We start from the raw sequence: 21,499 nt of genomic DNA, 5'->3' as shown, positions 1-21,499 counted from the left end.
AGCTGAAAACATTTTTGCTGGTTCTTTAACGAAAGAAAAATTTGAGGGTCAAAATTATTATTTTGAATAAAAAACATTATTTCTAATCTTGTCAATTTCTTGACTAGATTTTCTATTCATTTTGCAACTCTTTTGATGTAATATAAAAGTGTGTTTTCATAAAACACAACAAAAAATTTTGTGACCCCAAACTTTTGAACGGCTGTGACCTAACTTTACATAACTTGCAGGTTTTTTATTTTTTTTTACTTCAGTACAATCTAACGTACATGCTAATGCTTCAGCTCTTTATGAAATAACTATCTGTTAAAATACGTGTCTTCCTCTTCTTTTACTTTGGTTTTGGTAAAAATAAAAAATTTTTACTGGAGCCAGAGGTGGCAAAAATTGCTAAATCTATTCTGTTTCAATCCAAATTATATCACATTGCTGAATTTCATTAACAAACCTGGGCTGTTTTAATTAGAAGATATTAAAAAAAAACTCATATTTTTCCCTCTAGCACTTCACTATCATATTCACAGAAACTGGGGGAAAAACTCTAAGTGAAAACTGCCTTCATCTCCTCCTATTACTTTAATGTGTAAATCAGACAGCAGCCAAATATGCAGCATACTTCTCAGTTTCACAAGTGCTCACAACATGAATGGAAGGACAATATGATCAGTGCCAAGCCTGTCATCATCAACTGTCATTCTTCATCCCACATCTATCTGTGGAATTAATCATGCTGGATGTTGTAGGGGAGGAATCGCATTTCAGTCTGATTTTAGATGAAAGATGCAGCTATTCATGCAAATAATTAATTTACTGCACTTGGTTACAATTATCAATAATGTATTGAACAGAAGAAGAGGTAAACAAAAAAACCTTTCAAATCAATTGTGTGTGAAAGGTTACTGAATAGTGTGATATGGAAATTATCTTTAATTTATCAGCTGTCTGTATACAGTATAATACAGTGACATTAGTCTCCAATGACAAATTATAATATCAGTGCACTGCACTAATAGGACGGCACCTCTTGAATCATTACTCTGATATTCAAATAATAGAGGTTTTAATGCAGCAGAAACTATCAAAAACAGGACCAGCACATTTCAAACATGCACTCGTCTTTTTACAGGTGAGTCACACACAGATCAAGCGTAATCATCTTTATCTTGTGTTGTACCTGCATGGTGGAAATAATACAAGAGTGGATGTTGTTCGTGAAGCCACTGTAGAGGACGGAGAGGGTCTCCTCAGTAAAATACAGCAGCTCTGCAACTCTTCTCCTCACCGTCTTAAGGTGGAGCACCGAGTCCCTCTGCTTTTCAGCAGCCAATTTAACAGAAGTGACAGACGAGTTTCACCGTAAACTTCTCCCTTCCAAAACAAGCCCCTTCCTTTCCTTTTAGTCAATCAAACCAGACTTGCAGTGTAGTAAACCTTACAGTGTCAGCCACCATGACTGTCAGCGGGGTATTCATGACAGCACAGGGTTTTGGAGATTTTCCAAATGTATGAAATGAAAATTTCCAGACACTCTGCATTATCTATATCATGAGCATATATATAGCATGAGGGTATCTGCAATGCTGAGAGGGAAGGCGATGATTTAAAATCCTATGCCTCACTTGAGGAATGAGGAAGGGAGAAACCCCTCATCCACATGAAACGAAGCTCGACAAAATCAAATCCAAACCCTTTAGCCCTTTGTTTTTTTATTGTGTATAATCTTTATCATATCTTCCTTGCCTGTTCTTCACCCCCATAGCTCAAGGCCACCCAGCATGCCCAAGTTTATTTTCCTTCAATTACCCATGCCTCCTTACCCCTTCTTCTTCTCTATATCTATGTCCCTCATGCCCTCCTATGTCAGTGAGCACAGCACCTTTAATGTGAGCTATCTCCTCATTAAATACCTGCAGGTGTCTACAGCACTTTGGCAGAGATGGAGAGGAAAAGAGAAATGGAGACAAAGAGAAAGAGAAAGAGAGAGACGGAGTGGCAGCTGGTGTTGTTCGGGCCCTCTCCGACATGACACATAGCCAGATTCCATGTGCTAAATTTGAATTACGAATGTCTCAAGAGGCAAGTGAACACAGCTCAGGGACCAGGGGTTAGGAGGAGAGGTGGTGCCAGTATTCCCCTTTCACAGTGATCTGGCTTCTCATAACTATTTCACTTCTTTGACACTCTCCTGCATAGAGGAAGAAAGTGGGGTGATGAAGGAGAGCAAAGACGACAGAAGAGCGGCTGAGCGAGGGGGGGAGGAGCCAAGAGACGTGAGAGGTGAAGATGGAGCAAGGGGGAAACTGGGATGCTCCGAGTGGGAGATATCGAGATGAAAAGAAAAGAGAAATGAGGAGGAGATTGGGTTTAAATGGGAAAAAGAGAGAGTGGAGGAGATGAGAGATGATAGAAGAGGGAGAGAGCTGGGCTCTAGGGCAATGGGGTTCTCTCAGATGCAGGACAAGACCATCTGGACGAAAGCAGAGCCAGAACTCTGACGGTAAACACTGGGCACATGGAAAAAGACCAGGAAAAGAGATACTTACACCCAATCCACACTTTCTTACCAACATACACCCCCCACACTCATCCCAACAACCAACTGTCCTGCCCACATGTTCATGGAAAACCATATCATACAATACCAGACTTAACTTTTGGCACAAAACATTTCACTTCCAATCTGGGTTTTTTGTAACATGCTGCCTTCTAGTATGTTAACAACAACTTTCATCTACTGCCGTCCATTTACTTATCACATAGGCCTCTCTGGTCAGCTGGTGTTGTTCTGCTAGATGTTTTTATTGGGTATTTAGTTATAATGTCCCACACCGTTTGTGACTTTGGATTAGATTTTAAAATACTGAAGCCATTATCTGTCCGTTACTTTCTTACTTCATTGCATTTTTTTTCTGTTGTGCTTTTATAATATATTGATTTTTGCTTGTGAACAAAAATGTGCTTTAAAAATCAGGTTTGTCCCGCCTTGCTGGCTAATTGCCACAGTGCAGCCGATGAGAGAGTGGTGGCCGAGGAGTTGAACCAGCAACATGTGTCCTCTGCCCCTCAGAAGAGTGGAATAATAGAATCTACATGGTAACTACTCATAACTACTCATTCTCTCTTTCAGCTCATTCTCTCAAACTGTCTCGTCCTTAAAAATGTGTCCCAACTAGACATGTCTGCACAAACATACATATCTCCACGTCCCAATTCCACATGGCTCTGGAGAAGCAGCACTGCCCACCCAACCCTTCTGTCAATAAACATAGTTTGAAAACACTTTAAACAGGCTTGTACATCACTCCACTACAAAAAGGAAAAAACTTCCAAGACACGCTCTCCTCCATACTCGCAGGGTTAATTAGAATTGTTTTAAACAGCCACTGCTACGCTTTTCAAACATTTATGGCCGCATGCATTACAACTAAGGCATTAACATATCCAGAAAGTTTAACCTCTTGTCTGCTTCCTGACTCCATTATGAGCAGCAGAGGGGAATGAGAGAGGACAGTTGACCTCTGCTGCCCCCTGTGTTACAGCTGTAAAACAACAAGGGATTTTTCGATGAGGAGCACCAGACAGCTTTGGATCAGAGGAAGTGGAGCCAAGCCACCATGCAGGCTGCATGACAATCAGCTTGTATGTTAGCAATAAGAGACAGAGAGAGATCTAAAGCCAGAGGCAATGTCGTACCAATAAAAACATACATTATTCACTAACCAGGACATACAGTGAGCAGTAGTGTTAAATAAAAGGATGAGTCAAACAGGAATTACAGTTGCGATCACTCCCAGGCAAAACCACCACAACAAACAAGAAACAGTATTCATTATTTTTAGATGTTATTAAAAGAATATATTTTGTTCCACTAATGTAAAGACAATCAAGTGTTAGTGTGATCCAAAATCCTAATGTTGGATTTAACAGTTCATCAGAGATGTCTGTATTTATGGACATTGAAATAGCTCATCTGATGAATAACACTTTTGATCTTGTAATATAACCAGGATTATCATTTTTGACTGTGCAGCATGTACTGTGAATTTCTACTGGAAAAGATTTTGAGCTTAAATATGAAGACAGAGTGATCTTTGTCTTACAAAAAATATAAATTAAGAAAACTGGCTCAACTCTTACCTCACATAAAAGTGTCAGTTTGTCGTCAGGCAGCAGACCATTGGCCTCGTCCAGCAGAATGTCCCTCCGAATAAACTTCTTGAAACCCCAGTCCTTCCCCTGGATAAAATGATATGCCCTCTGGCTCTCTAGAAAAGAAAACACACAAACAAGGTGAAACAAGATTATTTGGAGACTTGTGACACAATGTGATTAAGCTCTGCATGTGTGAACAAATGTGTGCGCAAAAGAGAAAGTTTGTTATGAGTCACAACCATAAGCGGCAGAGAAACAATGGCAAAAGAGGCTGGGTGAAGGAATTATTGCCTTCAGGGAGCTTTTAACACTTCAGAAGAAAACAGAATCTCTCTCTCTCTCTCTCTCTCTCTCTCTTTTACTCCCTCTATCCTCTCACTGCCACATAAAGACTAGTGGTAAACATGAGACACAACTGCTGTGCCTCTTTGGCCAAGAAGTGAGAAATTGCAAGGATCAAAGCAGTCCAATTATCATGTGTTTATAGAGTGCCAATTATCTCTGACAGTGGCAGGAAGGATTCTGTAACACTCGGTTGCACTACAAAGACACAGCAAAGGTGCTGGAGTTCTTGTGTGTACGATAGTCACACTGTGGGGGCGGTCATAGCTATCTCCAGTCACCTAACAGTCACAAATGCTCACATAAAAGTCCAAAGATAATGGCTACGGACTATGACTGCTGCAGAGATCACAGCAAATTAAAGCTAATTGCCAATAGAAGGGAAACACAGCACCGACACATAATTTCAGCAAGTAACTGGAGCTCTGTTGGAGGGATATTACACCACTCTTTAGAGAAATTGCATCATTCGCCATTTTGTTAATGAGAAGTTAATGCTTCCTTAGACACTGCTCTAGGATTTCTGAATGTATTCACTTGGGTCGAGCTTCAGTGTCATAGATGCTTTCTGTGTATGGATACATTGTCAATTCCTCTCATGGTAGACAAAATATGATAATGGTCATGTTTTTATGTGCCTGGTCCCGTAAAGAGTTAATTGAAAACAAAACCATTTCAAAAGGAAACTGATTTGTTTGTTCACTGCTTCTCATTGCTGTTGCAGACATTATAAAGTTTCTTTTCCGAGAAAGGCATATTCTGTTGGACATGAATTGGATTGCGATGACACTGAGGTGAATAACTATCCGAGGGCCAATTCAATAACAAGACAAAGACGTTCCAAACCCCACAATCAGAATAGCTAGATCGATGTTCATTTGATCATACTGACAGTGTAAAAAAAGATGAGTCCACAATCTTCATATCGTACATCAATTCCATACATGTAAATAGGCCTGTGTGCAAGAATACAAACAAAAAGAAATACTGTGTAAAACCAATAGGCAGTTCATAGAGAGGGATATATTTATGTCAGACACTATTCTGCTGTGCTTGGCAAAACTCTCTCACACTCATTGTCTACTGCTTTGTCCTCCACATGAGGGTGGTGGGCGGGGCTGGAGTCAATTTAGAGTGTCCACTTAACCTAATCACCAGACTGCATGTCTTTGGACTGTGGGAGGAGGCTGTTGTACCCAGAGACAACCCATGTGCTCAGGGGATGAACATGCAAACTTTCACACAGAAAGGTCCATGGTCAAACCGGGTTTCGAACAGAACACCTTTTTGCTGAGATGCAACAATGCTAGCCACTGTTCCACCATGTGGCCACTTGGCAAAACAACCAATTCGACATAAGGATTACTTTAACATACATGTTGTACACAAGTGAAATGTGTGACTAGGAGTTAGAAATAAGGAATAGAATAAAGGTCCAATGCACAACAAGCATTTAAAATGTTGCTTTCTTAACAAGACAAAAGTTACATGTAAGAAATGCTATGGGATGAAAATAATAAAAACAACCACTGAACCTTCCATAAGATTAGTTAAAACACGCACTGCTGATAAAAGCTGGACAGTCACCACATACCAAGAGGTCATCGCCCCGCACATCCATACATGTGCACTGGGTGCAGCTCAAACACGCTTCCCTTCAAGCTGCACTTGAGCAGAGATCCCAACAGGAGATCTGCTGACAGATCACAGTGGGAAGTACTAAGATGAAGTGGCAAAGCTAAGATCCTGTGTCAAATCCCCTGTCTGGATCTGAGGGAGCAGGCAGTCAAGAAAGGGGGTTGGTGGAGGAGTACAGTGCATATGCAGTTATTCCCACGGCTGCTCATGCAGGAGGTCTGTCAATGTAATCCCTGCCTTTAAGCAGTGTGTATGCAAAAACGCTAAGATAAATCACCACGCTAACACAAGCACACATGTATAAGATGGCACTCAAGCCTATGCACAAAATGATATTGCTATGTACTCTGCTTTTGACAGCACTCTGCTTTATTCATTCTTCTACTTCTCTGTGTGAAAGAGGGATATATATACGGGAAGACGAGTGCCATTGTTTTCAAAATGACTGAGATTTTTAGAGTAAAGGTCTCTCAATAGCTGAAATGGGGTTTGAGAAGAGATGAGTAAGGTTGACAGGAGTGAGAGACAAAAAGAAAGACACCCAAGAGGAAGAGGTGAGGAGAGGTTGAGGAAATGCTGAAAGAATCACCAGAACACCCCAGAAGAGATTGTGAGTTGTCAGCAAAAGTGTGTGTGTCTGAGTTCAGCTAATGCCATGCTGCCATCTCCAGTGGGGCATCAGAAACCTGCACAGGCAGGGAATCAAGTGCATGTAAGATCACTGATGTCCACTTTTCAGTGGGCGACAGTCAATGTGGGTGAGAACCTTCTGCTATGACACTAAAAAGAGCAGAGCAGTGCTGGTGTCATTGCAACTAAGAAGAAGTGATGTAAGTCTGGAATTAAAGTGATACAGTATTACCAGGCAAAGATAGAAGCCTGAGTCACAGCACACTAATCTCACTCACATAGCGGAATGTTTTTTTCTATGTTGAAGTTGAAGATATGTATAGATGCCAGTCAATTGAGAAGTGATTTGATTTCCAGGTTTTTACCACACTGTTACCATGCATATGAAAGTCTCCTGGCATTGAACGGTAAAGTTTCCCACACTGCCAAAAAGACTGAAGGTGATAAGGAAGGTGAGAAAAAACGAGGTCTGAGCTGAAGACAGAGAGACACAGAGGAAGGCAGGAGCAATGCCAGGGTGTTTGAGTGAGCAGAGCATCCATATTCAGGTGTAGGGCTCAGGGGCTCAGCTGGCACACAGAAACAAGAAGGTCACCAGAAGACGAGCAGGCATGCAGAGCCAGCCGACACAGCAGCCAGAGTCAACATCTCTCTTGCTGTCTTGTCACACTTTTGGTCTTATATTTAACACGTTTAAGTTCAGAAGAATCTCTGCCCTAAACATATTAGACTGACTGAATTGTACTAAATTCAATTTCTCAAAGTCAGAATAACACATCCAGATAATTCGGTTGGAAGACGAATAACTACTGTACCTTCAACTGAACCCAAACTGACCCAGGCACTCTGCACATTTCCCACGCCCGGGCTTCAACTTGGAAATAATAGAAAGAGCCAGTACATAGAAAAAAGAACATAACAGCAAGAACAGACTGGTGAAACTCAGACCAGTGTATTTTTGGACTGAGGAGGAGACCGACTTCATGTTCTGTCATAGCTTACAGCAACACGGAAAACTGCCCAGTTCACTGCTCGACATGGTAACTAGCTGCCAGATAAACTGTTTGATACTTGTTTTGATTTGTGACATAATAGGTCAACCGGAAAACTGTAAATATTACAAGCTAAAAAGGAGCACACTCCCAAGGACAATGGACCAATTAAATGGCCAGTACATGGAAAATACTGACAAACCAATTCACATTGGCTGACATGAAGGAGCCTTTTAGAGAAAATTTGATCTCTATTGAAGATTGAGCTCTATAAGCTAGTGTCAGCATAAAACATGTCTATTGACATTCTTTCTACCAATGTCAATACCATCTGATTATGAAAAGACTGACCAATAGCTTCCACAATTAGCAATGCTCCACTTATCCACACAGAATGCCCGATCACTTCCATCAGTTACTGAGGGCAACAGACACTGACACGCTCACACCCAGAGTTTCTATTTACGGAAACCAAAATCACTGATTCTTCAGCAACAAAAGAATATGTTTCTGTTTCTATAGAATATAGAATATAGAAACAGCCCACACCAAAAACATGCTGTAACTAGACTCTCTGGCCAACTCATACACACATAAGCTCACTTAGCCTTTGGCTACAACACAACAGAAACCATTGTCTGTAGGGGAGACTTAACAAGAAGACTATTTGAATACAAAACAGCTTGCAGCATAGGATAAGAACTTTCCATCTCTTCTCTCCAAGCTGTCAGGGCAGGAGACTGCAGGGGGGCAGCTGTTTTCTCTGGCAAGAGGAGGAGGATGGAGGGAGTGTCAAGAGACAAGTTACAACCCACCCGACAGCCACAGAGGAGAACCAGCACATTAAGGCAGGGAGAGAAATGATGTGGCTAAGCCGATAGTACAGGAGTACGATGTAGGGAGGGGAGCAGTGGGCTGCCAGTGCTACTACAGCCTAAATCTATCTCCATTAGCTGGTATGGACCATCAGAGGATCTAGAGACACGACACACACTCTCTAGTGGGGCCTTAAGGGATGAGTGATGTGGATGGGGTGTTTCATCAGGTAATATTAGGCTTTCTAGTTAAAATCTTCCTTCATAACTGGTTCTGTATTTATACCTCCATTTTTAAATTAACATAGGGTGTACTTTGATTGCCAATATGCACGTCAGTCTGCATCTTAGCTAGGGCTGTCATGATCCCGATTGTAAATCAAATATTGATTGAAATGACGTCGCGATCTCGACCTTCAAAGGCCTGCTAGAGGGGAAAACAAATACACTATTGTGTTTGAAGCCATTGTAGCACGACAACACGTTGCCTCCTTCTGCTAACCTGAAGCTGCTGCCAACTAATAGTAGCCATGGCAACTGCTGATTTGGGTGACACATCGACCAGACTCGAACCCCCTCTGCTTCTCTGAAATCACGGGTGTGGAAATATTTCGCGTTCCCCATGAGATTTGTCAAAACACAAGAAATCCAGTGTGTGAGCTATGCTATGCATGTGAAGCATAGCACAGGACATCTCCATGCATCATAAGGACGTAGACGTAACTACCAAAAGTGATAACTAGGGCTATAGGGCTCTTGGTTGTTTACAAACATTGCGGATGCGCGTGCAGCGCAGGTGCAGAACGGCACCACTCAGCGTTTAAGTAGCAGTGTTGTCGTTAAATTAGTCGGCTCTCATGTACGAATTCAGACGGCTAAAAAAAAAGATGTTTTCCTCGTACTACGCCAGCTTGTCGCCTAGTGATAAAGCAAGTTATGCTTGGAAATTCACCTTGGTGAATGGGATACAGCTTAAAGACACATATGCTTTAGGCGCTGGTGAGTGGATTAATGACGAGACGAAGTGGCCCCGTCTGCAGTGGCCCGATATCCAATCGTACCTGATCGACACTCCAAGTCTTTATTCCAAGTAGAACTTAAAAGTCCTACACGACTCTGGATGCTTACGAAAGTGAACTGTTACAGTGTGTTGTGTTGCTCAGAATAGCGATTTCTGCAACCGACATGCGCAGTAGAGAGAAGGTGACGCGTGTGTCTGCCAAGGGGCAGCCTACGTCACAGGCTGCCCCTTGGCAGCATGTGATGTAAATGCTCCTACGTAAAGGAGCATTTACTGGTTATTGTTATATTCATATTATTAATAATATATGATATTGATCTTAATATATGATATTATATCACTCATGACATCACGACAATCTAAATGGTAATTAAAATATGTAAAGAGTTATCATAATACCAATGATTCTAGACTAAACTAGACAAGTCTAAAAATGGCAAGAAAGGAAGAGAGAAAATATATTGAGAATCGAACTGTGACCTTTAAATCGAAGAAATTGACTTTAAAAACAAATTGAATAAAGTATTTGAAGAATCATGACACCCCTAATCTTAGCACAAATCAACACTCACAAAGAGTGAAAATCATACCCTATTTTGGGTTTCAATGGGTTTTTCACTTGTGGGAATGTGTTTAATTGAATTTCAGTCCCAGGTTCAAGGACAGCAATGCATGTGGGTTTTTATCAACTTTGGCTATGATCAGCATCAGTGACCCGGTAAGACCTGGGTGAACACATTAACATCTGGTCTGTTAAAGCCAGTACTGTACGATTCTGACACACATTTATGGTAGCAATGCTACGTTGTTATGCTTCAATACAGTACTCAATTTAAAAAAAATGTATTTATTTATTACTCAATTATTCTACATTTTGATATAAAGAACTCAAACTTATTGCGCATTGTATAAACAAAGGTCCCACAGGGACAGAGTATACGGGTCAAGCATTGACCAGCTATATAAACAGTCCACAGCCACCCAGCTTTCTTAATTAAGGCACTTTGTTTTTATTTGGCCTTTTTTCCTAGAGGCCTGAATTAAATTGGATTCTAAATGATCCAGAACCAACAGAGCAATTTTTGCTGCCATATTCTCAGATGGAGTGCTCACTTAACTGTCACAGATATACTGGCAGCTGGGTAATTTTCTCCTGTGACAGGGCAACCATAGTGGAAGGCCCAGGTCTCCCTGGGGGGATAGAGGGAAGATTGGAGGAGGGCATATGGCAAGAATGGGATGGGGTGTGCACCATAGAGCACACCACTTACAGACAAAAGCCCCTTGAGAAGCAAAACGAGTGGGAAAAGGAAAATTAGTCTCTTCACTTCACTTGGTGTTCCCCATATTCTGGATTTTCTGAGGGCATTTAGCAAATCGGTGCTGACGAAATGGCCAAGCAGTGGAAAATCCTGCCCGCAATTCCACATAGCCACCAGCATAATGTACAATCTCATTGCCAGAAGAGAACGCTTTAAGGAGAGTAACTGCATTGAGGTTCTTTCCTGAGCCTGCAACTTAGAAAGAAAAGGCGGTATTCCATTTTTACAAGATAGAGGTGGAATAAAACGAACAAAAGAAAGTGACATTGTAACATGGTGGAGAGAGAGGCCTGAGTGAGCAAATGAGGGAGAGAAAACACACACACACACACAGGGGGATGAGGGTGGCAATTTCAGATGGGGAAATGTTTCGTAGCAGGAAAAATGATTTCCCTTTCTACACAAGCTGCACCGCAGGGGGTTGTACACAGTTTCACCGCACATGCCTCAGATTCAAACACTTCCGCCTCCCTACCTCTCCTCTCATCTCCTCTCCCTACCACACACCCACACCATCTTCCCTCCTCCAAACTTCCTGTACAGTATATGCTGCAGGGTACTGGGAGAGAGGAGGCAGCCAAAAAGCCTGATAACCAGGAAGCGGACACATCTGGCCCTCACTAATTCAATTCCACACAAGTTTGCTTTTCCTCCCCATAACATAACCTAATTAAAAAAGCAGGAATTGGAGGCACATTCATTTCCAATTCATCAATGGGTAGAGAAGCAGAGGAAGACTTCTTAAAAAGGTTGGGTCTTTTTTAATTAAAATCAAAATTGCCCTACGCTACTTTAAATTATATATTTACTGGAAATGAATCCAACCAGCAGTGATTACACAAGCCCATATGGCTATCAATACTTGCATTATTAGACGCACTTGGTGTATTAGACACACTCCCCTCCTCGTTCATTTACAAATTTCTGCGCCTCAAAGACTCAGGTGTGACAGGAGTTTTTAATTTCAAAACTCTCAAACTTTGTAATGTGCTCAGATGTCTGCTAAACACACACCTCTCTGCAGGCTGGCCTTATATTGCCTCAGTTAGTTTGAGCTGGGGCTGGTTAGGGCCTGATGGCTCTGACTTACCCATGGCTTTGGTCTCTTCTCCTTTGGCATTGAGGATAGAAAACTTAAACTTGGTGCGCACATCAGTCTTTGGGCAGCTGACTAAGAGCAAGTAAAGTGACAGATAGTCTTTGCTCTCCTCATCCAGACCTTTAGGATTCACACGCAAACACCTAAAGGGGAAGAAGAGGAAGAAACAAAACTGATGAGACTAACAAAGCTAAAAGGTAATCTGATGTTTGAGTTCCTTGAGGGATTTTTCTTCATTATTGTATTCAATAACATGATTCTACTAATGATGGTTGGGCTGTGTGAGTATAAAAATAAAGCTCCCTTTGAAGGGGCTTTTTTTTTTCTTAACAGAGCTAAAAACAAACCCATACTCCATTTATTCACTCCTTAATGAAAAGCTTTCAGTTTCACAGTTTTATAGACAGCTGTGAATTAACACTGTGGACCAAAAAGGAACGTCTAACACAAACATAGCAATGTAAACACCTCTCAACGTTTCCACATCAGCAACAGCAAGAAACTGGGAAAACGGCTTAAATGCCAAACGCAAAACATCCACAGTTCAAGTGTGTATGTGAAAGGAAGGGAATCCCACTGCCTCTGTGATGCAACAGAAAAAGATGAGTGATGAACTGTTAATACTGTCAAAAGACCACATTGATTATCTGGTGCACCTTGTTTAATAACAAGAGAATCAGCAACTAGCACAAGCAAAATATTTAACCAGAGTCTTCCATTAAGGCTTGCTGTGCTCAAAGAATTGTATGTATACAGAGAGAATGGTTATACAAATTTGATTGGTGGTTTCCAAACATTAAAATGATGATGTTCTCAAATATCCTGTTTTGTCCACAAACCACAACTATTATGTTTTATTTCTTTGCAATACAGAGCAATATGTACATATTTAAGAAGCTGAAAAATCAGAGGTTTTAATTGTAAAAAAAATAATTAATTGAACATCTGGGGGATGGTATCCTAATAATTGGTTTCAGAACAAAACATTTGCAAGCGTTGTCTTTGCAAGAGTATCTAAAATTCTTTACTTTCCATCCATGCCTGGTCCAAAAAATGTAGAATTCCCCTTTTCCAGACACTTCCAGCTCCTCCAAGGGGAACCCAGAGTGTTGTCAGTAGGGATGCACCGATTAATCGGCCAGTGACCGGAACCGGCCGATTTTCACGTGATCGGCCGCAATCTGCGACTGGCCGGTCAGACAGAAATATTCCGATTTTAATAAGCCGGTCAAACGCACCCGCATCGCGCAGCATCAGCAACACATGTGCACGCGACTACACGCACATGTAGTTTTTTTTTCCGTTATGATATGAATTTTTAATATACCGCCATACCGGTGTATTTGATTACACAACATCCGCGCAGCCGCGGCGCTGCTGTCTGCTTAGCGAGTGGGCGCGCTCTGCATGTAAACGTTTCATTAATGTTTATATATTTGTTTCAATCACTGAATGAAGCCTGTCATATTTGGGACAAGAGTCAGGACCTTAAATCACTTGCACAAAATATTTTGATCAGCACTCAGCATTTGTTTGTTTGTCATTTAAACCTGTGTGAGGAGAGAGCGCGAGGCATTGTTGGCACAGGGCGGGAGAGAGAGACAGCAAGTGAGAGAGAGAGAGCAAGAGAGTTAGGTCTGCGCTCTTGGTCATTAGTTCATTTACTTATTTTTGTGTAGGTACTATGTTGTGAAATATGTTTACACTTAAATAAACTACACATTTTTAGATGGATATTGGATGTGAACTGATTGTATTTCTATGTTAAAATGTTAAAGAAAATATGCAAAAATATATATCTTTCTGTATGCTGTAAAGTGGTTTAAAAAATTGAAATCGGAATCGGCTAAAATTGGTATCGGCAGGTCAAACTTCTTGAAAAATCGGAAATCGGAATCGGCCACAAAAATGGCAATCAGTGCATCCCTAGTTGTCAGACCAAGTTATTGATAGAAAATCTCTTTCCACAAACTCTCTTCCCATTTCAGCATGCTTACTCAGGAAGACATGCAGGAGCCATCCTTATCAAGACCAACCACCCTGCCACAAGAAACTAACATTTTATCAAACCTTCCTGAACCTGAATTTCACCATAGCCTCCATACCCAACCTTGATATGTGGAGTGCACCCTCAAATAAACACTTAAAAATGGGAACCATTCCCACTTGCCCCAGACCTCCATACGATAATGAAGAGGCTTGCCAAAAGATCACCAATTTATCCTTCATTTATCAGTTTTCTGCTGCCTGTCTGGGTCCATATCACGGTGGTAGCAGACAAAGAAAATAAACCTGTATTTTCTTCAACCTTGGATGTACTGTTCATTTTTTCTTGGCGGATTCGAAGGTTTTTCAATGAAAGAAGGAATATTTTCTGAGAGCATATAGGAGCCACCTGAGTCAGATGTGTATGACATCTCCACCAAAACCAATCTTGTTTTAGATCCCAGGACAAACTGTGACCAAAACTGGCATCTTGAAACACACCACACCATTTGGATGAACTCAATGAGCTCCTCTCAAGAAATGTTTACGGTTTCCCAGTGTTTTCTAGTATTACACGGATACAGTACGTTTGACTATACATTTAAAATGTTAATAAGCCTTTTAAAACATTTATCCAAGGTTAACATTTTCACCCGGTAAGATAGAGAAGATCTGAGTGAAAATAACAGATCAGATCTGTGTAAATTCAACCATGACATTGAAATTAAAAAATATTATTCTGAACACAAGTTAGTGAGTGACTATATTAAGGGATACAAGATACCACCAAAGCAATAGCACCTTAGGATTTATGGAAATATTGTTCAATCTCTCAAATGTTGACATCATGTGGAAAAGTACTGAGAGAGAACTTCTCTTCTGAGAGATACTTCGGAGTATCTGCCAGCTCCAAAGAACAGCCTTTTACTAACCATTTGAGTTTGTCGTTGGCTCCTGAGGAGAAACTGGAACTTTTGATGACCTCCCCCATCTCCTCACGACAGAAGCTGAAGTTGTTGATGGTCCACATGTGGGAGAACTTCACTACTTTGATCTGCAAAGAAAGGACACATGAAGGGCTGAAACCAGATCACTTTTTTATTTATATATTTATCTATTCTATATGGGTAAGTGGTGTTTGGTCAGCCTGGACTTCAAAAACACACATCAAAACTGCCTTTCATCTTAATAAGCACTGACAACAAACGAATGGAAAGAAGAAAGGATATTGTCAAAGTATCTACAAAAAAAACACCTCAAATTTTGCAAGGACAGAGAGAAGATGAAAAAAAACGCAAATCATCAATGGCATAGTTTATCTGCCATAGCTCTAATCAGGAGAGCCATATCAAAACTGGGGAGGTCTATACTACAGTGCACAATCTCACAGTATAGATAACCTCTACATTCTAAAATGACACCAATTTTGTGAAACACATTAAGCCGTATGAGTGAATCAGTCAGAAATGTATAACAGTAAGTGGAAAATTCCAGACACAGGTAATGTCCATTCAGCTGATCAATGGCCACAACAAACTAAATCTAAATAAACGTTTTACTGTATAACTGTTTTTGACTCTTTTCTGTCAAAGAAACATTTCTGCACCCCTAGTGACAAAAATGTACCTGTACACACTGAGGAAGGTACAGTGCTTGTACCCTGATAGGGTACAACTGGAGCGCCAGCATTTGTACCTTTTTAGGTACAGTCTCGTACTTTGATTTCTTAGTGTGTATTTCTCCAAGTTAAACTACTTCCCTGGTGTCCTAATGAACATGTCTGTGACATGCTTTAGTCAAAATACCATAAGAATGAAGCACCACAGCAGTTCAATCACCCTGCCAAAACAGCCCTGTTCAGAACGCTCTGTTTAGTAGTATCTCTTTAGGTCCACCTTAAAAAAAAAGTAAAACTAAACTTAAGGGACAGGAAATGGAAATGTGCAAGCTCTAGCGGGCACATTGCCGTCATATATAACATGTATCCACTGGATAGATAAATCCTCTGATGCTGGAAGTTTGTGTATGACTCTGTGCTGCACTGTGGAGCCAAGAATATAACTTTTCCCGGACTTCTGGTTTTCGGATACTGTTGCCCTCGCCAGCACTCTTGTGTGTTTTACGGACAAAGCGAAGCTCCCGTGAGACAATTCCAGGAATTTCGCATTGTGACGTCCCAATGAGTGCGGAAGTCAACATCGCATGTTTTATCTCCTGTACTTAGACTGAGGAAGACCATAAAAACTTGAGTCATCTTTTTTCACACTTTGCCTACTGATAAGACCTCCAGAGTCCCAAATATAAGGATTTAAAAAGTTGATCTTGCATAATATGTCCCCTTTAAGAAGATTAGTAATGGGAACCCATACATTTGATTTTCAGTTAAAATATAAAATGCATTCTAAGCCTCAAAAAAATTGTGGAAAAGTGACAACACAAAAAATGGGTGGTGAACTAATGAACTCTGAGGATCAGAAGATCAGAAATAAGTGAGTCAGTGATCACACAACTAAGTGAAAAACGTATCTAAGTTGTATTAAGTGGTAACTTTGTGCTTTCTCACTAACAGCAGCTACACAAAACTAATTACAGCAGCATAGAAAACATTTTTCACCACTGCATTCCTCCTCACCTGAGTGTAACACCAGCTCTCAGCCATGGGGTCGCTGAACATTTCTGGTGGGGAAGGGGGGCTTGGGACACTGGACATCGCCAGCCTTGATGCAGAGAGAACCTGGATAGGTCTGGTGCACCAGTCAGGTGTTGGATGAGGTGATGTGGGGTGTGTAGTGGTGAAGAGAGTCAATAATAAGGCAAGCTGGCAGCCTATTAAACAACACCTGCCGTACTGAGAGCTGCAGACTGATGAATCCAGTACAAGAGGATGTCCAGACTCCAAAATAGCTACAGGCACCCTGTAGGGATAGAGAAGTACAGTAATTAAAATAACTCTGTTTTTACAAAAGTGAAGCATTAACTATGAAAAAGAGTGACCTTGTCGCCATAGTCTCTTTGCATTTGTGTGAGTCAAGGCAATTCCTATTTAAATGGTTGGTGTAATTGAGCTGTATTTCCTTCTAAGTAGGACATAGGGGCTCTGATTTCATTTGTTTTAAAAGCGGCGTCAGCATTCAGAGCACAGCAATGGTACATGCTCTGCTTCTTACAGGGAAGCCTTCCTTTATCTCTGTGTCTTTTCTTTTTCTTTTTTTGTTGCTTTGAGGGAAGCAGACCATGGTGTCAGCCATCTGATTCCAGCCTGGCTGCATCCGTCCACTGTGGCTCTAACTGAAAGGGCAACACTTAAAACTTCCATCTCCAGCAGCTAGTCGTCATTTGTACAAATGCACACACAAGGTCATATGGTACATTCAAAAGCTGAAAAAATAAATTATAGGCTCCCCTATCCATGATTTTGATGCCTTGATACTTGTGATAATCGTGGCTGAATGCATGATGTTTTCAGAGTGTATTCTGTCTCTCTGTCCGTCAGATGCTTGTAAACGTGAGATCTCGGGAGGAATTTCCTTTGGTACAGACATTCATTTGGACTCGAGGATGAATACAAATTTAAAATAAAATGTATTGTAAAATATCCAAAAACCTTTTCCCTGGTTTAGTGCCACGCCAGCCAATATGTTAACATTTGGGTAAACAAGCAGGTTTTTTTTTTCCCAATAGCAGAATGGTAATGGGTGCAGTTGGCACATTTTAAGCTCTCACAGAGCTCAGTGGAGATTGGCTCAAGGTCACCTTGACCTTGTGACACTGGTTTTTGGCCTTGTCAACACCATAAGTCAGGAAAACCTCTGAGAGAATGTCTTTATATTTGGCAGTAACACTCACTGGATCTTGGATATCAAATTTTAGAGATCAAGATCACTCTGATGTTGAATAACACAACTATATCATGAAGTGATTACTAATATCATGCAGAAACCCTTTTCTGTATATACAGTAAACCAAAAGAAGTTGAAATCGTGCCCTTATTCTCTGCAACGTGGTTGGCAGAGGCACACAACAATGGAACGGTAATATTAGGTTTCACTCGAATAATTAGGAAAGAAAACTTCCTCATTATATCTCATACTTGTTCCTTTGCTACACAAGCAGCCTCATGGGAAAATAAGGATGCTTGTTAAAAAAATATAAAACGGCAGGTGCAACAGTTTGGTTTGAAAGCTCCATTTCTCTGCTACCTAAATCTCCTATTTCTGCTGGTTTCATATCCCCAGCTCCTCTCAATTTTTTCTTCACATGTTTCACACCCAAGTCATCACAAGGTCTCAGAATCTGGCTTTTCCTACTCAGCCGCCATGTCCCCCCGATCTCCAGCCAGAGAAACCCTTCCACTCTGTTACTTAATTAGTGGCTGATTGAAAGAAAAGTTCAGGACCTGAGAAAACTTGGCAGAAACCGAGTATGAGACCAAGGGTGTCGAGAGACGGAGCGATAAATGAGAGAAAGGTATAGAAAGAGACCTCTGTCAAAGGATTGGAGACAGAGCAGATGAAATGCAGACCTCAACAGTTCCAGACTAAGATATGGCTTAATTAATGTTGAGGCAATGCCTGCATGTGATCTTCCTCAATTCATTGCCCCCATTTCTTCTTTTGTACTATTTGTGGTGTAAAAACGCTGGTGGCATTTTCGCTCAGTAAAACAATAAAATATTAATCACAAAAGTTAGGAGAACAAGGTTGCTCTGATCTGCAATTTATACAAAGTGAGACTAACAAGCAATTAATCATAGTCTATATGAGTGAGCGAGAGTTAATAGCACGTGTTTCTCTGTGTGTCATCATTTGGGCTTTGTTTCATATCAAATAACATGACATACCCAGGACACAATTTACCTAACACTTATCTTACATCCTGTCCCTTAAAGAGCACCATGAATACGTGGTAATCACAGAAAAACAATTTAAGAAACTATGACAACACCAGCAGCACTGCCAACAGCCTCACATCTTTCTAAATAGACCCAGATGACACTTAAACCAGAATAAAGCTCAAGAACTTTATTCATCCTTTTCATGGCAAACATCAAGAACACAGTAGCAGAAGGAAAGCAGCAACAACAACTCTAAGAGGCTGAGACGATGGGTGCTAATCAACAGACTCCCTCAGTATAAAATATCTTCAGACAGCTTGTTTGTCTTGGGAAATCAGACGATGACACTGTGAATGGGACAAATGACTAATAGGTGATAACGGACACAGCATTGAGAAAATAAATGTTGTCAGATACAGTGTATGCCCTGCAGAGTTTTACAAAGACTGTGTGTTCACCAACAGGTACTTAATGACAACGTGTACATGTAATGGAGGTGTTGTTGTTCAGATAAGGGTTGAAGTGTTTGTTGCAGCAACATGGGTTTTAATCAGCACCTCACAGGCTGGACAAAAAAGTAGTGTAATTGTGATGAGGCTAAGACAAAGCAATGCAGAGAGTTGTTCAAAGTTTGGTGCAGAATACGCTAACAATCTGTTCTCTAGCAAACAGAACCAGACAACAGCTGGTTCCATGTTTACAAAGGGACTGCAGTTCCTACTAAATGTTGAGCTTTTAATGGTGGGTTGTTACTGGAATTGAACACTACAGTTTCTGAGTTGTTTTACTGAATTACACTACAGTTGAGGGTGAATTTTTCGTCTAAGTCTAAGTAATGTAACTTTGCAAGCATCAGAAGGACACACTAGGCTGTACAAGTATTTAGAACGGAGTCTACCAGAACTGAATAAACTACCCATGATTTGGTGTGGGCATGAGATTGCAAGTAGAAATGTGTTATTAATAAACCACCAATCTCAATATCAATTTTGTCTTGTTGTTTTCATTATTAATATACATGCTCTATAAGATCAACAACATCAGAATATGACAACAAAGACAATTGACAGATTTACATAATTTAAAGTACATTTGCTTGCTTTGCGTGATTGTCATCTGACATATAACGTTTCAGCAATAATATGACACAGGTTTTTTTGGACTATATTTTAGTATCACTTCATCACAACAACCACAAAAATAAAAGATGAAGAGCTTAAGATGCAAGCTCCTGTAAACATCTTAAACATGATTTGCATCATGCACCAGGTATTTTGATGGAAAAAAAATAACTGGTTTAATCTCAGTTACTTATCCACTACGATGCAGGTTTAGTCCTGTATCATGCATTCATTGTCTATTGCTTTGTCCTCCACATGCGGGTCACGGGTTAGCTGGAATCCCAATCCCAGCTGACATAGCGTTAAAGGCGGGGTGCATCCTGGACAGGTTGCCAGTCGACTAAAGGGCTAACACAACCCATTCACACTTAACACCTACAGTCAATTTAGAAGTTTCCAATTAACCTCTCCATGTCCAGGAAACCAGAACCCCAAGCACAAACTCCACACAAAAAGGCCTCAGCTGAAACAGGATCAAAACTGGCAACTTTTCTTGCTGTCATGCAACAGTATGAGCCACTACCACTCCATTTAAAGTAATACCATTAGCTGTTTTGATTGAACTGGGACTCAATACAAAAGAGCAATCACCATAAAACAAAAAGATTTGTATGTTTGCCTGTGTTCTGTATGAAAAATTGACCATGTGTCCATACAGAAGGAGGGGAGGAGGATGCTCCATGTCCTCCCTACATCTTAGGTCCTATGCTCGCTTTCAGATCCAGATGAGGGGAGTGAGACCTGGAGCCGATTTATATTCATTACAGAGAGAGACAGTCTGCTCTCACTCTGCCAGTCCAACCTCCATCTCTCTCCATCTCTCTGTCACACACCTCAGCCCGCCAGGGAGGAGAGTCTGACAAACCAACAGACAGATAGATTCAACTTCCTCTGTATAAACAAAAGCTAAGCGAGATGATGGCACATCTGCTTCCTCCATCCGCATGAGAAGCTGCTGGGCTTCTAGCTCCTGACCAGACCATTTCAGCCACTCTACAGTACATACAACCACCACACCACAGCATCACGCTGCACTTGTGTCCATACATCAGCTCATGGTGTAATAATGCGTGTGCTGTAATATTAACTCCATCTGTAAATTTAACATGATGCCAGCATATAATGTCTGTGCATATGTTACCTCCATCTGCAAATTTGATAACGTGAACAGCTTACAATGCATATTTATACTTGAGAACACATTTCTGTTCATTTGTTTTTCCATCTGTGCTTGTGACAATCCGGATCGCTGGTGATGCACGTGTTGCCTGCACAGCCACCATAACCTGCAGTTTCTATGAAGACAGAACGTATCAAGCTGCTCCCTTTTTTCAGAATGTTACAGTAGGGTTTCAAAACAATGATATCGTTGGCCCATGTTTTATGCAAAAACAGAGGTTCTTCACGAAACCTTCCCAGTTTTAATAGTAAATCTATATCCGGTGTAATCTAAATTCATAGTGTGATCACTGAAATCTAATCGAAAACTCAACATCTACTGGCACAGCAGTGGCCTGTGACACTAAAATGCTCATTACACAACAGAA

At 40.9% G+C, this 21,499-nt stretch overlaps 1 protein-coding gene across 1 annotated transcript in view; it reads right to left on the bottom strand.

Moving 5' to 3' along the window:
- The window catches only part of spop (speckle type BTB/POZ protein), a gene marked incomplete at both ends in the record, with an annotated part of 45,921 nt that extends 29,214 nt beyond the window's left edge, over positions 1–16,707 (bottom strand). The window contains 4 exons of the mRNA XM_083896911.1: positions 4,138–4,265; positions 12,003–12,154; positions 14,930–15,051; positions 16,630–16,707. Of these exons, the coding sequence (XP_083753037.1) occupies positions 4,138–4,265; positions 12,003–12,154; positions 14,930–15,051; positions 16,630–16,707 (480 nt within the window). The remainder of the gene's footprint in view (positions 1–4,137; positions 4,266–12,002; positions 12,155–14,929; positions 15,052–16,629) is intronic.
- Between the last annotated feature and the right edge of the window lie 4,792 nt (positions 16,708–21,499).

This window comes from Microchirus variegatus, assembly GCF_963457635.1.
Source record: "Microchirus variegatus genome assembly, chromosome: 10".
Taxonomy (NCBI): Eukaryota; Metazoa; Chordata; class Actinopteri; order Pleuronectiformes; family Soleidae; genus Microchirus; species Microchirus variegatus.
Note: the sequence above shows the minus strand (reverse complement) of the source record. Positions and strands in the feature narration are given on the sequence as shown.